General features: G+C 61.2%; 1 protein-coding gene across 5 annotated transcripts; it reads left to right on the forward strand.

Moving 5' to 3' along the window:
- Nucleotides 1–1,317: 1,317 nt before the first annotated feature.
- Nucleotides 1,318–12,573, forward strand: SCN1B (sodium voltage-gated channel beta subunit 1). Of its 5 annotated transcripts, none has more exons than XM_070061816.1 (6): nt 1,318–1,391; nt 3,894–4,060; nt 4,718–4,958; nt 11,428–11,569; nt 11,806–11,877; nt 11,953–12,573. In XM_070061816.1, the coding sequence occupies exons 2-5, from the start codon at nt 3,953–3,955 to the stop codon at nt 11,870–11,872; spliced, it is 558 nt and encodes a 185-aa protein (XP_069917917.1). In that variant the 5' UTR covers nt 1,318–1,391; nt 3,894–3,952; the 3' UTR covers nt 11,873–11,877; nt 11,953–12,573.
- Nucleotides 12,574–13,577: the final 1,004 nt, after the last annotated feature.

Genomic DNA, 13,577 nt, shown 5'->3' on the forward strand with positions numbered 1-13,577 from the left:
TAAGAGGCAAACGCCCCCGTCTGGGCAGAGCCCAGCACCCTATGTGCTGGTTCCGGTGAGTGAGCAGTAAGAGGAGAACTCTGGCTCACAAGCCAGGGCTGCCGGGATCGCTTGAGCCGCGGCTTGGGGCGGGGCCTGGAGGGAGGACTGGGACCGCAAGTGGCAAAGGGCAGAGCCAGCAGCCTCCACCCTCTGGCTGTGGGGTCACAGCAAGTTACCCACACTCTCAGCTTCAGCTTCCCATACCTGTAAAATGGACATTGTAATTACACCCACCTTGTTGGAGGAGCTAAGTGAAGTACTAGAAAGTGCTTGGATGACCCTGAGCCCAGAGCAGGTGCTCAGTAGCCCCAGTCTGTAAGGCTGTCAGCAGGACCCCTCCAGCCCCCTGTCCCGCACGGAGGCCTGGCCTCACTGCCTCCACCTCCCATCCCCCGCCAGAGGAAGGGCCCGGAAACAGCGAGAGGGTTATTTTCTGCCAGGGAATTCACAGCTCAGGAGGTGCTGGCGTAGGAAGCCAACCACAAAGGTGTCCGGTGTCCCTGGCTCCCTGCCCCTCGGCCCTGGGCCTGTCCCATGCCCTGGTTCTTCTTGCCCGGAAGGTCGGGGCCAGGGGTATTCTGGGATTCTACCCCGCCCAGAACTGGGAACTGGGGCCTAAGCACCACCAGAAGCTGAATCTCCCTCCCACCCTGGCTCTGGCCGCCCAGAACCCACACCCCATTCTGTCCTTTTGCCAGAACCTCGCCGGCCACCCCCATGGCTGAAGTAGGTTTCCAGCTCCATCTTGGCCACTGCATGGCCCTAGGCAAAGGCGTGACTCTTTTCCAGCCCCAGTTTCTTTATAAAATGGGGGTTCAGGAGATCTGAAGGGCTTAGTGAGCGCTGGCCAGTACTGAGCAGCTCCAGTGTTAGGCACAGATCAAGGTGCTGGAGACAGGTGCACAGGACAGCGCCCTCCCCCCGGGGGACCTCGCGTCCCAGGTTGGAGGCCAGGCAGTGATCACATAAACTATCAAAGGAGGGGCGCTCACTTTGTCCAAAAAAAAAAAAAAAAAAGAAAGAAAACCAAAAATCCAGAAGGTAGGATTTGGGATGTTTTCACTATAAAGAAATGTTAAATGCTTGAAAAGATAAATATATCTACCCTAGTTGGATATCACACAATGTATATACATGGATTGAAACATCACATAGTACCCATAAATATGTACCCTTTAAAAATGTATTTTCCATCCTTAAAAAACAAATCTTATCGTGAAGTGGTGACAACTGTGGAAAGAAAAACTAAAGCAGAGTAAAAGAGGTCACTGAGGAGGGGAAGGCAGTTTGCCCTGAATGGACAGGAGGCGCTGGGGAAGGAAGGTGACATTGAAGCAGGAGTCCGAGTGGTGAGCCCCTGGGTCCTCGGGGCTGAGCAGGGTCGGGCCAAGGGGGAGACCCCCGAGGTGGGAATGCACCCCCTGTGTGGCTAGCAGCCCGGGGGTCTGGGTAGCGGAGTGGAGTTAGGAGAGAGGATGGGAGATGACGTCAGGGGCATGGGGGGGGGGTCATCCGGAAGGCCCCTCTTGAAACTTGGCACTTCCAACCCCCCAAAACGGCTTTTCCAGCTTGGGTTTCGGGGTGCCCCTCCTGCTGCCGTGGGGCCTGGGGCATCACCTACGACCCTAGCCCGCCCCGCCCCGCCCCGCCTCGCCCCTGCCCGCCTGGGTTCCTGCCCGGCGACCTGCGGCCGCAGATATCAGGGATCCGAGGGGGTGCTCACTTGAGGATGCCGGCCCCGTCCCCCTCGAACTCTGACCTCCATTTAAAGTCTGGAGCCCGGCGCCCCAAACCGCCCTTCCAAGTGCTCTTGTGACTTCCGGGGTGGCCCGTCTCAGACTCCGAAGCTTTGGGGGAGTCTCCAAAGTCCGGAGGGGTCGGGGGCGCCCAGAAGCCGCGGCGCCTGCGCCACCCGGAGAGGCCGCTGCGGCAAAGGCTGGGCGGCCGCGCCCTCCCCCCGCGGTGATTCATCCCGCCCCCTCCCTCTCCTCCCCCTCCCCGGGCCGCCGCCGCCGCCGTCGCCGCTGCAGTGCGCAGGAGACCGCGGTCCGCGCCCGGGCGCGCCCGAGCCAGAGCCGGGCCGGGGTCGGTGCACCTGGCGGATGCGCCCGACCGCGCGCGCCAGCGCAGCAGCCCGAGCAGCGGCCGCCGCCGGCGCGGCGGGGATGCCCGGACGCCGGGCCCCGGGGCTGGGCCCCCGGCGGTAACCGGAGCGGGGGGGCCGCGCCCCCCCTTCCCCCGCCCGCCGGTCCCAGAGCCGCAGCTGCTGCGCCCGCGCGCTCCCGGGGACATTCGACCCGCCGCGGGGCCCGCCGCCTCTCGCCCCGCTATTCCTACCGGCGGCCGGGAGCGGGGCGCGGCGCAGCCATGGGGACGCTGCTGGCTTTCGTGGTCGGCGCCGCGCTGGGTGAGTGCGCCGCGGGGCATCCGGCCCGGGCGCTGACAGCGGCGGCGGCGGCGGCATTCGCGCTCGGGACTCTGGGCAGCCGCGCCGCGGGCGCCCCCCGGCCCATCGCCGGCCCCGTCAAGTCCGCTCCCGAAGTTGCGTGCGCGGGGAGCGCGGGCCGGGGAGGCGGTGGAGGTGCTGGGGGCCGGGGCGCGCGGGGGCCGGGCTGGCACCGGCGTCGCGGGCTGCGGGCGCCCAGCCGGGGGCGAGGTAACGGCGGAGTCAGCTGCTCCCGGAGTCCCGCAGGCTGCAATGTGACACCCACAGCCGCGGGAGGGGGGGCTGGGACGGGAGAAGCAGGGACGGGGAGAGATGGGGACACCCGGGCCAGAGGCACAGAAGGGATTCGGGGTGCTCCTGAGTGGCCCGCGGAGAGGCTGGGGATGGAAAGTGGGGGACAGTCCCCCAGAGAGGGAGACAGAGTGAGCGCTGAGAACCTTGGACACAGAGAAACTTGGGGGAAGCAGGAGGGGACAGTGATGGAAACCCAGGTGGGTGGGGGAGAATCTGGGGTGGAGTTTGGAAAAGGGAGCGGCAGGGCAGCGTGGAGACAGGACACAAAGTCCTAGCACCCTGGGGAGACCCCAAGGAGGATGAAGGTGGGGGAGACTGAGGCAGAGGCACCTGGGGAGACGGAAAGAGGCAGCCAGGGGGCAGCCAGAAGTCCTGGTGGTTAAGAAAGAGATTGGGAGACCAGGAAACTACCCGGAGGAGCTCCCGGGGGTCTGGGGTGGGCAGGGAGGGTAGCAGGCGAGGGAATGAAAAGGGGCCCTAAAGAAATGGGGATGCAGTAGGGATGCAAAGGTTCTGGGGCAGGGAACAGCCCTGTGAGCTTTGAGAAGCTGAGGGGAGGGGAGGGAGCCTGGCAGGAGGGGCAGAGGCAGAAGCTGAGCAGGGGTGGACCACCCAGGGGCTACTGGAACTGGGGACCAGGAGCGTGGATCTGCCCGGGTGCCAGCACCCATCCCCTACCCCGGCCTTCCCCCTTCCCAGCTCATCTCTGGGTGCCGGCTGAGCAGTTTACAGGGCAGGAGGATTCTGCTACAGCCACAAAGCCGGGCCGGCCACCTGGTCACTTTGGTGCCTTGACCAGGTGACCTCCGGGGGAAGGGTCCTGGGCAGCAATGACTCGCACGGACTGACACCGACGGTCCTGCCGCTGGGGCCTCACCCGGCCCAGGGGTCTGCCCAGCGCCTGCTCAGCAGACGGTCACTTCTGTCCCCTGACCAAGTGAGGGGAGCGGAGACCCAGAGCAGATGAGTGACCAGACGGGACCAGGCATCCACTTCCGTGCCTTCATGATCGTTAGGGGAGCAGATGGCTTCTGGGGGAGTGGAGGGGAGGGGCTGGCAGTGCCTAGGGTGACGGGTGTCCCCGCTTGACCCGAGCCCACTGTCACTGCAGTGTCCTCGGCCTGGGGGGGCTGCGTGGAGGTGGACTCGGAGACCGAGGCCGTGTACGGGATGACCTTCAAAATTCTGTGCATCTCCTGCAAGCGCCGCAGCGAGACCACGGCCGAGACCTTCACGGAGTGGACCTTCCGCCAGAAGGGCACTGAGGAGTTCGTCAAGGTGTGTGGGTGCCCGGGGTGCGCACGGGGTCCCGCCGTGCTGGGGCCGCACCTCCGGGTGCAGCTGTTCGCCGTGAAGAACCTACTGTGGTTGACGGCCTGGCTTCCGATGCCGGCCCCCCCCCCCCCCCGAGGAGCAGCTGGTGACTTGGGACAAGTTGCTGAGCCCCTCTGAGCCTCGGCATCCTCCTCTGGGAAGACGGGGGTCCCCGGCCCGTGGGCCTGGGTGAGCCGATGCACCTGCTGCACAGCTGGTGTCCTGGTGCCATTGGAACATCAGTCAGACAGTTGAACTTTTCTTTGATCCCTTTACGCACTGTGTGTGTTGTGAATTACGTGCAGAACAGGGGCACCTTGAAGTTCTAGAACATGCTCATGGGCTGGGGGTCTGCGGGAGCTGGAAGCAGGCTGCCCCCTGCCCCTGCCCGGGGAGTGGAAGAATCACAGAGAGTGAGGGCCAGGAAAGCTGAGGGACGTGTGCGTGAGTGTGTGTGGCTCAGGGCTGGAGGCAAAGTCAAGGTCTCGGGTGCCCTCTCTGCCGGAGATGCCGTGCGTGTCCTTGCGTGTCAGGGCAGGGGATGGAATTGGGGCCAGGTCGGTGTGGGAAGATGGGGGAGACAGGCCCAGGCAATGACCCCGCCCCCCGGGTGCCCCCCAGATCCTGCGCTATGAGAATGAGGTGCTGCAGCTGGAGGAAGACGAGCGCTTCGAGGGCCGCGTGGTGTGGAACGGCAGCCGGGGCACCAAGGACCTGCAGGACCTGTCCATCTTCATCACCAATGTCACCTACAACCACTCGGGCGACTACCAGTGCCATGTCTACCGCCTGCTCTCCTTCGAAAACTACATGTACAACACCAGCGTCGTCAAGAAGATCCACCTTGAGGTGGTGGACAAGGGTAAGCCCGCCCCGCGCCCTGCGGCCAGATGGAGGGACAGATGGCAGGGAGGGCCAGCCAACCGCCCACGGCAGCAGGGGGAGCCAGCGCCGCGCCCCTGGCACGCCAGCTCCGGCCTCCGCTTCCGCTTCCCTTCAGCCCAGGGCGAGGTCAGAGCACCCCACAGACTTCCTGGGAGAGAGACAGGGACCTGCGCTGTGTGGCCCCTGGCAGGTGCCTTCCTGTCTCCAGGCTGAACCATGGGGCTGTCCAGTAGGGGGCAGGGCTGGCAGCGGATTGCCGCTCAAGGTGGGGTTTAAGCCGCTTGAGCCGCCCAGGCTGTGGGGCTGGAGCCCAAAGCTGGATGTCGGCTGCTGGCCTGGTCTGCGGAGGTGGCGCCGTGGCCCAGGCTGCGGAGCAGCCTTGGCCTCCTTCTGTCCTGGTGTTCTGTGCTCCTCGCCTTCACTCCCACCCCCAGGGAATCTGGTTCTTGCTGGCATGCTGACTCAGCAGATCCTCACGCAGGTGTCTGACTCAGCAGACGAGGGTAGGCCCAGGAATCATTTCCAACAGGCTCTCAGGTGAGGCTGGCGCTGCAGGCGTGGCGCCACACGGAGAGCAGCCAGGTCCAGACCGTTTCTGAATGTCTCAGCAATTTGGCTTCCACTGCCCCAGGGCCTTTGGCTGTATCTTCTGATCAACTTAAAGTGAAATTTTCCAGGGCCTTGGCACTCATTGGCTTGGAGGGTTTGGGAGCTGCCTCAGGCTTTGGGCCAGCAAAGAGCTATGCGTGTACATCCCACGGGGCCCACAGCATGCACACCTGCATACGCATGGGTGCACACATACATGCACACATATGTATGGCTGCATATACATGCATGCACACGTGTGCATACTTGCAATACACACATGTGCACGCACTCATCATCATCGTCATCACACATCGCCCTTCCTTTGAATGAGTCAGGCGCTGGCCTCAGTGTCCCCATTTTGCAGGTGGGGGACCGAGAAGAGGTGAGGTCACGTGGCCAAGGCCACGTAACCGGGACCTGGAGTTGAACCCAGCCCCGCCTGGGCGTCTGCCATTTTTGTCCTTGGCATGATTCCCCGTACTCTGTTGTCAGCCAGCGCCTGTGGGATTCTTTTCAGAATTAGCATTTTGATGTCTGGTATCAGAGCAGAAGCAAGTGGGAGGCCACGGGAGCCACTCCATGGTGGCTGGAGCCCCCCCACCCCACCCCCCTGGCGTGGGGCTGCCTCGGAGGGGTCGTGTCCAGCCCTGTGGGGGAGCGGAAGGGGCAGGTGGCCTGGGGCACTGGTCACAGCTGGCTGCTCTCCAGGCTGGGGGGTGGGGCCCTGCTGGGGTGCCGTCCTCACCGCGGGCAGAGGCGGGGCTTAGAGGAGACTGACTGCGGACTCTCACCAGTGTTTAGCAGCATGCGAGTTCTCTGTGTGCTCACAGGGCGCTAGCTCCCTGTCCTCGCGATTTTCGCCCACTGTATCATGGGACGACCTTTATGTTAACACGATGCACGGTAGAGTAGCGTTTACACTTGACTCTGCACCACACCGAGTCCACATTGCCAGACACCCGCCCGCGTCTTCATCAGCATCCTTCATTCTGGAGGGTTTTGTGGTTATTAGCTTAATTAATGTATTTGAAAGGCAGAATGAGACAGAGAGGCAGAGAGAGAGAGAGAGAAATCTTCCATCCACTGGTTCACTCCCCCAAATGGCTGCATTGGCTGGGGCTGGGCCAGACTGAAGCCAGGGACCCAAGAACTCCATCCAGGTCTCCCAAGTGGGTGGCAGGGGCCCAAGCACTTGGGCCACCTTCCGCTGCTATCCCAGGCACAGTAGCAGGAGGCTGGATCAGAAATGGAGCAGGCGAGACTCAAACCAGTGTTCCGCCGATATGGGATGCCGGCAGGTGGCAGCTTAACCTGCTCAGCACAACACTGGCCGCGTACTGGAGGATTTTTAACATTCCCCACCCCACGATCGTGTTTTCATCACGGCCCACCATGCTGCGCTATAGTCCTTTAAAACCCTATGAGCCAGGGCCAGCGCTGTGGCGTAGCGGGCAAAGCCTCCTCCTCTTGCAGTGCCGGCATCCCTTATGGGTTCCGGTTCGAGACCTGGTTGCTTCCCTTCTGATCCAGCTCTCCCTCTCTCTGCTCTGACCTGGGAAAGCAGTGGAAGATGGCCCGAGTCCTTGGGCCCCTGCACCCACGCCGGAGACCCAGAGGAAGCTCCTGGCTCCTGGCTTCAGATTGGCGCAGCTCTGGCCGTTGTGGCCAGTTGGGGAGTGGATGGAGGACCTTTCCTTCTCTCTCTATGTAACTCTGACTTTCAAATAAATAAATAAATCTTAAAAACAACAACAACAAAATCCATGGGCCATATTGCAGGTCTGTGTACTATTACTCGTGATGGCATAAAACAGCTTCATCACAACCCATGAGACTGAAGAAGAAAGGGGTTTCAGAAAGTTCTTGGAAAACTAGAATTAAGGCCGGCGCCGTGGCTCACTAGGCTAATCCTCCGCCTAGCGGTGCCGGCACACCAGGTTCTAGTCCCAGTCGGGGCACCGGATTCTGTCCTGGTTGCTCCTCTTCCAGGCCAGCTCTCTGCTGTGGCCAGGGAGTGCAGTGGAGGATGGCCCAAGTGCTTGGGCCCTGCACCCCATGGGAAACCAGGAGAAGCACCTGGCTCCTGCCATCGGATCAGCGCGGTGCGCCGGCCGCAGCGCGCTGGCCGCGGCGGCCATTGGAGGGTGAACCAATGGCAAAGGAAGACCTTTCTCTCTGTCTCTCTCTCTCACTGTCCACTCTGCCTGTCAAAAAAAAAAAAAAAAAAAAAAAAACCAAAAAACAACAACAAAAAAAAACCTAGAATTAAAAATAAGTTCATTTTGGTGCAAAAAATTGTAAAATGCATGCATGCATCATTTTTTCATAATCTGTATTTTCCATGAGGTTTTAAATACCCCTGGTGTATTCCATTTGACTCATCCTGCTAGGATTTTTTTAAAAGATTTTATTTATTTATTTGAGAGGTAGAGTTACAGACAGTGAGAGGGAGAGACAGAGAGAAAGGTCTTCCATCCGCTGGTTCACTCCCCAGATGGCTGCAATGGCTGGAGCTGGGCTGATCTGAAACCAGGAGCCTCTTCTGGGTCTCCCATATGGGTGCAGGGGCCCAAGGACCATCCAGAAGAGAGCTGGATCTGAAGAGGAGCAGCTGGGACTCAAACCGACATCCATGTGGGACACCGGCACCACAGGTGGATTAACCTACTGTGCCACAGTGCCCACCCCTTGCTAGGAGATTTTTGCATTGCTTACAACATGATCAGATCACTAACATTGCCTGCCTCACCATTTACTGTTATTATTAATAATCTGCCATCTTCAGTGTTACCCATCAACCTATACTCTGGTAATGACTTCTTTTTTTAAAGATTTATTTATCAGGGCTGGTGCTGTGGTGTAGCAGGTTAAAATGTCGCCTGCAGTGCCGACATCCCATATGGGCACCGGTTCGAGTCCTGGCTGCTCCACTTCCCATCCAGCTCCCTGCAGATGGCCTGGGAAAGCAGTAGAAGATGGCCTAAGTGCCTGGGCCCCTGTTACCCTTGTGGGAGACCCAAAATAAGCTCCTAGCTCCTGGCTTCAGCCTGGCCCAACCCTGGCTGCTGGAGCCATTTGGGGAGTGAACCAGCAGATGGAAGACTTCTCTCTCTCTCTGCCTCAGCCTCTCTGTAACTAACTCTGTCTTTCAAATAAATAAATAAATAAATATTTCTTTAAAAGAGGCAGAGTTACAGAGAGAGGGAGAGACAGAGAGAAAGGTCTTCCAAACTCCGGTTCACTTCCCAAATGGCTGCAATCATTGCGGCTGGGTCAGGCAGAAGCCAGGAGCCAGGAACTCCATCTGGGTCTCTCACGTGGGTGGCAGGGGTCCAGGGACTTGGGCCATCTTCTACTGCTTTCCCAGGCGCCTTAGCGGGGAGCTGGATGGCAAGTGGCGTGGGAAGAACAGCACTTCCCTGGGAGTAGTGTGGACGATGACAGGAGGCAGCGGGCGGGGGTGGTGGGGGTGCCTGCCGGAGGCCGGGGCGCGCGATGGGGACAAGTGGGACAGTGATAGCACACGGTGTGCATGGCAACCGTCCAGGGCACCGTGTGGCTGAGGCTGGTGAGCAACGTCCTGCAGAGGTGATACTGGGGCAGAGGGGCAAGGGAGACGCTTGGGAGGTCGGCGGCAGAGAGTGCCCCGTCCCTGCCCCGAGAGCAGCTGCCCTCTGCCCCTGCCTCCCATCTGGCTGCCTCCTGGGTGTCCCTGCGGGCTGCTCCACTGTTCCCAACTTCACCAAGTCTCTCTCTCTCTGACTGCGGAAGGTTTGCAGAGCGCACCAGAGCCCGGACCCTGAATCCCGGCTCTGAGTGCACTCTGGGCTGTGCATCGTTAGCCCTGCTCCAGCCCCTCTCTGGCCTCAGAGTCCTTCTCTGGAAAATAAGCTGCCGATCCATGCTCATCACTGCCCTAATTTATCTGGGCTTGTGAGGAGTTCCAAGGGGGCAGGAGCAAGAATTCCAATGCCTGGGCTTTGTCCAACAAGTATCCAACTCAGCATGGTGGCTGAGGTCCGTGGAGGTGGGGAGCGGGGACGAGCCCTGCCTTTGGGAATTTTTCCAGGAGTTGGGGAGATGCTCAGCACAGAGGCTGCTGGGAGCAAGCACTTGCTGCGGGAGACAGTGACCAATGAGCGCATGGTTGAATGAGCTGTGGAGCCCTGGCCCACTCCCCCTGCGGGATGTGGAGTCATAGGGCGCATCTGACTTGTACCCTCTCTCCCTCTGGCCCAGAGAGTGCCAGTGCTATCTGTACGGGATGCCCAGCACACAAGAGAGGAGAGACCATACATGGGGCGGGGATAGGAGCCCGGCCATCCTAGGGCGGGGGGTGGGGGGACCTGGGATGCGGGGGAGGACACCTGTGAGAGCCAACCACGGCCATCAGATCAGCCTTCGACGCTGGCCCCCTGGCTGTACGTGCTCCTTGTACAGCTTAAATTTAGGTTCCGTGAGAGGAAAGTGGCTAGAGCAAGGGCCCGTGCTGCGGAACGGGTGTGCTCAGCCACGCGTGATGGGGACTCATTCGCTCCTCCCCGCAGCCCAGTGAGAGGCTCTCGGTATTCACAGGGAGGGCGTCGAGGCTCAGAGAAGTGGAGTCACACAGCCTGCAAGAAGCAGAGCAGGATTCAAGTCCAGGCAGCTCAACAATGAGGTTGCACTGCCCAGTGCGTGGCGTTACTAATACAAACGTGCAGCGAGTGTTTATATGGGCAGGCACTGTTCTAAGGGTGTTTGACGCGAATTTCATTCTCACAGCGCTCCATGAAGGAGGGTTTTATGATGATCAACATTTTGCAGTCGGGGAGATGGAGGGCCAGAGTCAGTGTCTCAAGGCCATAAAGCTGGCATGTGGCAGAGCCAGGATTTGAACCTGTGCCTTCTGGCTGCAAAGCTTCAGCTTTTAGGCCCCGTGCCTGACAGCTGCCCGGATGACACACGTGTGCCGTCCAGCTACAGTGGGGCCTGACGCAGTGGCAGAGAGGGTGCCACTGCCACCTGAGACACGGGCAGCCCTTGGCTGCTCCAGTCCCGGCTGCTCCACATCCCATCCAGCTCCCTCCTAATGCGCCTGGGAAGGCAGTGGAGGATGGCCCGGGTCCTTGGGCCCCTGCACCCACGTGGGAGACCCGGATAGAGTTCCTAGCTCCTGACTTTGGCTGGGATTAGCCGTGGCTGTTGTAGCCATTTGGGGAGTGAACCCACAGATGGAAGATTCTCATTCTCTCTCTCTTTCTCAAGATTTATTTATTTTATTTGAATATCAGAGTTACAGTGAGAGAAGGACAGATAGAGAAAGAGAGAGAGCTCTTCTATCTGCTGTTTCACTCCCTAAATGGCTGCAACAACCAGGGCTGAGCCAGGCTGAAGCCAGGAGTCAGGAGCTTCTTCTGGGTCTCTCATGTGGATACAGGGGCCCAAGGACCCGGGCCATCTTCCACTGCTTTCCCAGGCCATCAGCAGGGAGCTGGATAGGAAGTGGAGCAACCGGGACTCGAACCGGTGCCCATATGGGATGCCGGCATGCAGATGGCAGCTTTACCTGCTATGCTACAGCGCCAGCCCCAATCCTCTCTCTCTCTTGTAGCTCTGCTTTTCCAATAAAGAGGTGCATAAATAAATCTTTACAGAGAAGAAGCTTACCAGGGGAATCAGGTGGAGGGTGTGCCCAGGCCCACCCAAGGCCAGCTGTTAGCAACCACAGTGACCATGACAGCTTGTGGACCAGACTCGGGGCAGGGGCGGGCCACTTCCCCCAGCTCACACAGCAAGCTCGAGGCACGCTGGGGCCGTCCGGCTTCCTGAACCTGGGCCTCGGCCCCCGCCCTGACCCTGCCTGGCCCCTGCAGCCAACAGAGACATGGCGTCCATCGTGTCGGAGATCATGATGTACGTGCTCATCGTGGTGTTGACCATCTGGCTCGTGGCGGAGATGGTGTACTGCTACAAGAAGATCGCGGCCGCCACGGAGGCAGCGGCGCAGGAGAACGCGTGAGTGGGGGCCCTTCCGGGGGCGGCGGCATGAGCTCCGTGGCCCAGCGTGGGATCGGGTGCTGTTGGGTCATAGCCCTTCCTGCCTCAAACTCAGGGGTCCAGGCCCTTAGGCCGTCCAGCCCAGAGCCCCTTCCTGGGGGTCTCTGAGTCTCCTGGGGGTCGGGTGGCCGTGGGGGTGGATTATGGGGTCATCATCATTCACCCGGCTCCCTCTCCCACCCCCTGCCCCCCAGCTCGGAATACTTGGCCATCACCTCAGAAAGCAAAGAGAATTGCACGGGCGTGCAGGTGGCCGAATAGCCCAGGTAAGGTGGGTGGGTGGTTGGCCAGGGGCAGGGGTCTGGGGCGTGTGAGCCCGCTAAAACCCTAATTTCCACCAGCCTCTGCCTCCCCTGCAGGCCCCAGGGCTCCGCCTCCAGGAAGAGCCAGCCCTAACGCCAGCGTCCAGGCTCCGCCTACCCCCAGCAGGGGGCCGGCCACTCTGAGTCCTGTTCACGGAGCCGCCAGGGTGGGAGGGGGCACGGGGCTTGGCTGGCACCGCTTAGCCAGCCTTTTCCCTCCAGCCCCATGGCCCACCCGCTGCCATGCATGATGGGTAAAGCAATACTGCCGCTGCCCCCACCCCTGCTTCTGCTGCCTGTTTGGGGAGGGGGCGGTGAGGCGGGGGCAGCGGCTCCGCACCCCTCCTTGCTGATTTGCACACACTGGCCGCTTCAGACACGCACTTCTGGGGCCAGCCGCTCCCTGCTAGGTCCCTGTCCGCGGGGGAGGGGTCGTGATGGGCTGGGACAGTTTGGGGCAGGGTCCCTGGACCCACCCCGACCCCCAGCGTCTCATTTTCCCTCCCGCTTCCTCCGGCTGGACCTGGGGTCCCCTCCCTGTGATGCACTCTCGCCCTCTCTCACCAGCCTTGGATTGTGGCCACTTAGAAAGGGGCCCGTTCAGCCTCGTCTCTCTTTACAGGAGTAGTTTTGTTCATTAATAAAAATTCTTGGACTTGAGCCAGAGTCTCTCTTATGATCTCCAGTTCCCTACCCCCAAATCCCAGGGCCCTGGTGTCCCCTGGGGTCCCACCCTCCAGACAGGCAGTAGCCAAGCAAGGAAGCCAGTTAGTGGTTGACGAATGTCCGGGCTTACGGGCAGGTGGTCATCAGCTCAGCAGGACCCCCGAATAAGGTGGGAAGTGGGCGGGAGGCAGGGGGATGAGGAGTGGGGACAGAGAGAGATGAATGGAGATGGAGAGAGATGGGGGTAGCGGCAGGTGAGCTGCACCAGAGAGGCTGGGGTCTGTGTTGGGAGGTCCTGGGGCGAGGGCGGGGCGAGGAGCAGGTGTATCCCACCCTCCCCGGGAGCCCTGTCTGGGCTGGCCACAGGCGGGAGGCTCGTGGTGACCCTGGCGGGGCTGGGTGTTTACTGGTCCCAGGGCCTGACGTGGATGACTCCGGGCCGCTGGCGGCACAGTGTGTATCTGCCACTGGACACTCCCGGCCACTTGGCCTGAGCCGCGGCACTCAGGGCTTGCCCTTTCCAGGCCAAGCCCCCCATCCCCCACTGTGGAGGACTCTCCTGGCTCCAGAGGTCACGGCTGCAGGCGGCAGAGAGGCTGCCAAAGCAAACCAGCCCCCGTGACTTGTAGGAAGGCAGCTGGGAGGAGGGGGTTGGGGGGAGCGGGGCAGGGGTCTGAGGCCAGGGCTAGAGCTGGGGTAGGGGCAGGGGGCTGGGGGCAGGGATGGCAGGGGCAGCATGCCCCACCCCTCTGAGGCGGGACGGGGGTGGGCGCCTCTGGGACCCTCCACCTGACTCCCTCCAGTTCCCAGCCTGTTGGCTCAGCCCCAGCCCCCAGCCCCCAGCCCTCAGCCCTGGCTGGCCAAGCCTGTCCCTGCTGTCACCTCCCCGCAGGCAGGCACACCTGGACCTCACTGGGGTCAGAGGCAAGGCGGCCGCTGGACCTGCTTGGTCCGGCCCCTGCGAGCCTGGTCCCGCCAGCCAGGTGGCCTCCGGCGCT

Source organism: Oryctolagus cuniculus, chromosome 18 (assembly GCF_964237555.1).
Source record: "Oryctolagus cuniculus chromosome 18, mOryCun1.1, whole genome shotgun sequence".
Taxonomy (NCBI): Eukaryota; Metazoa; Chordata; class Mammalia; order Lagomorpha; family Leporidae; genus Oryctolagus; species Oryctolagus cuniculus.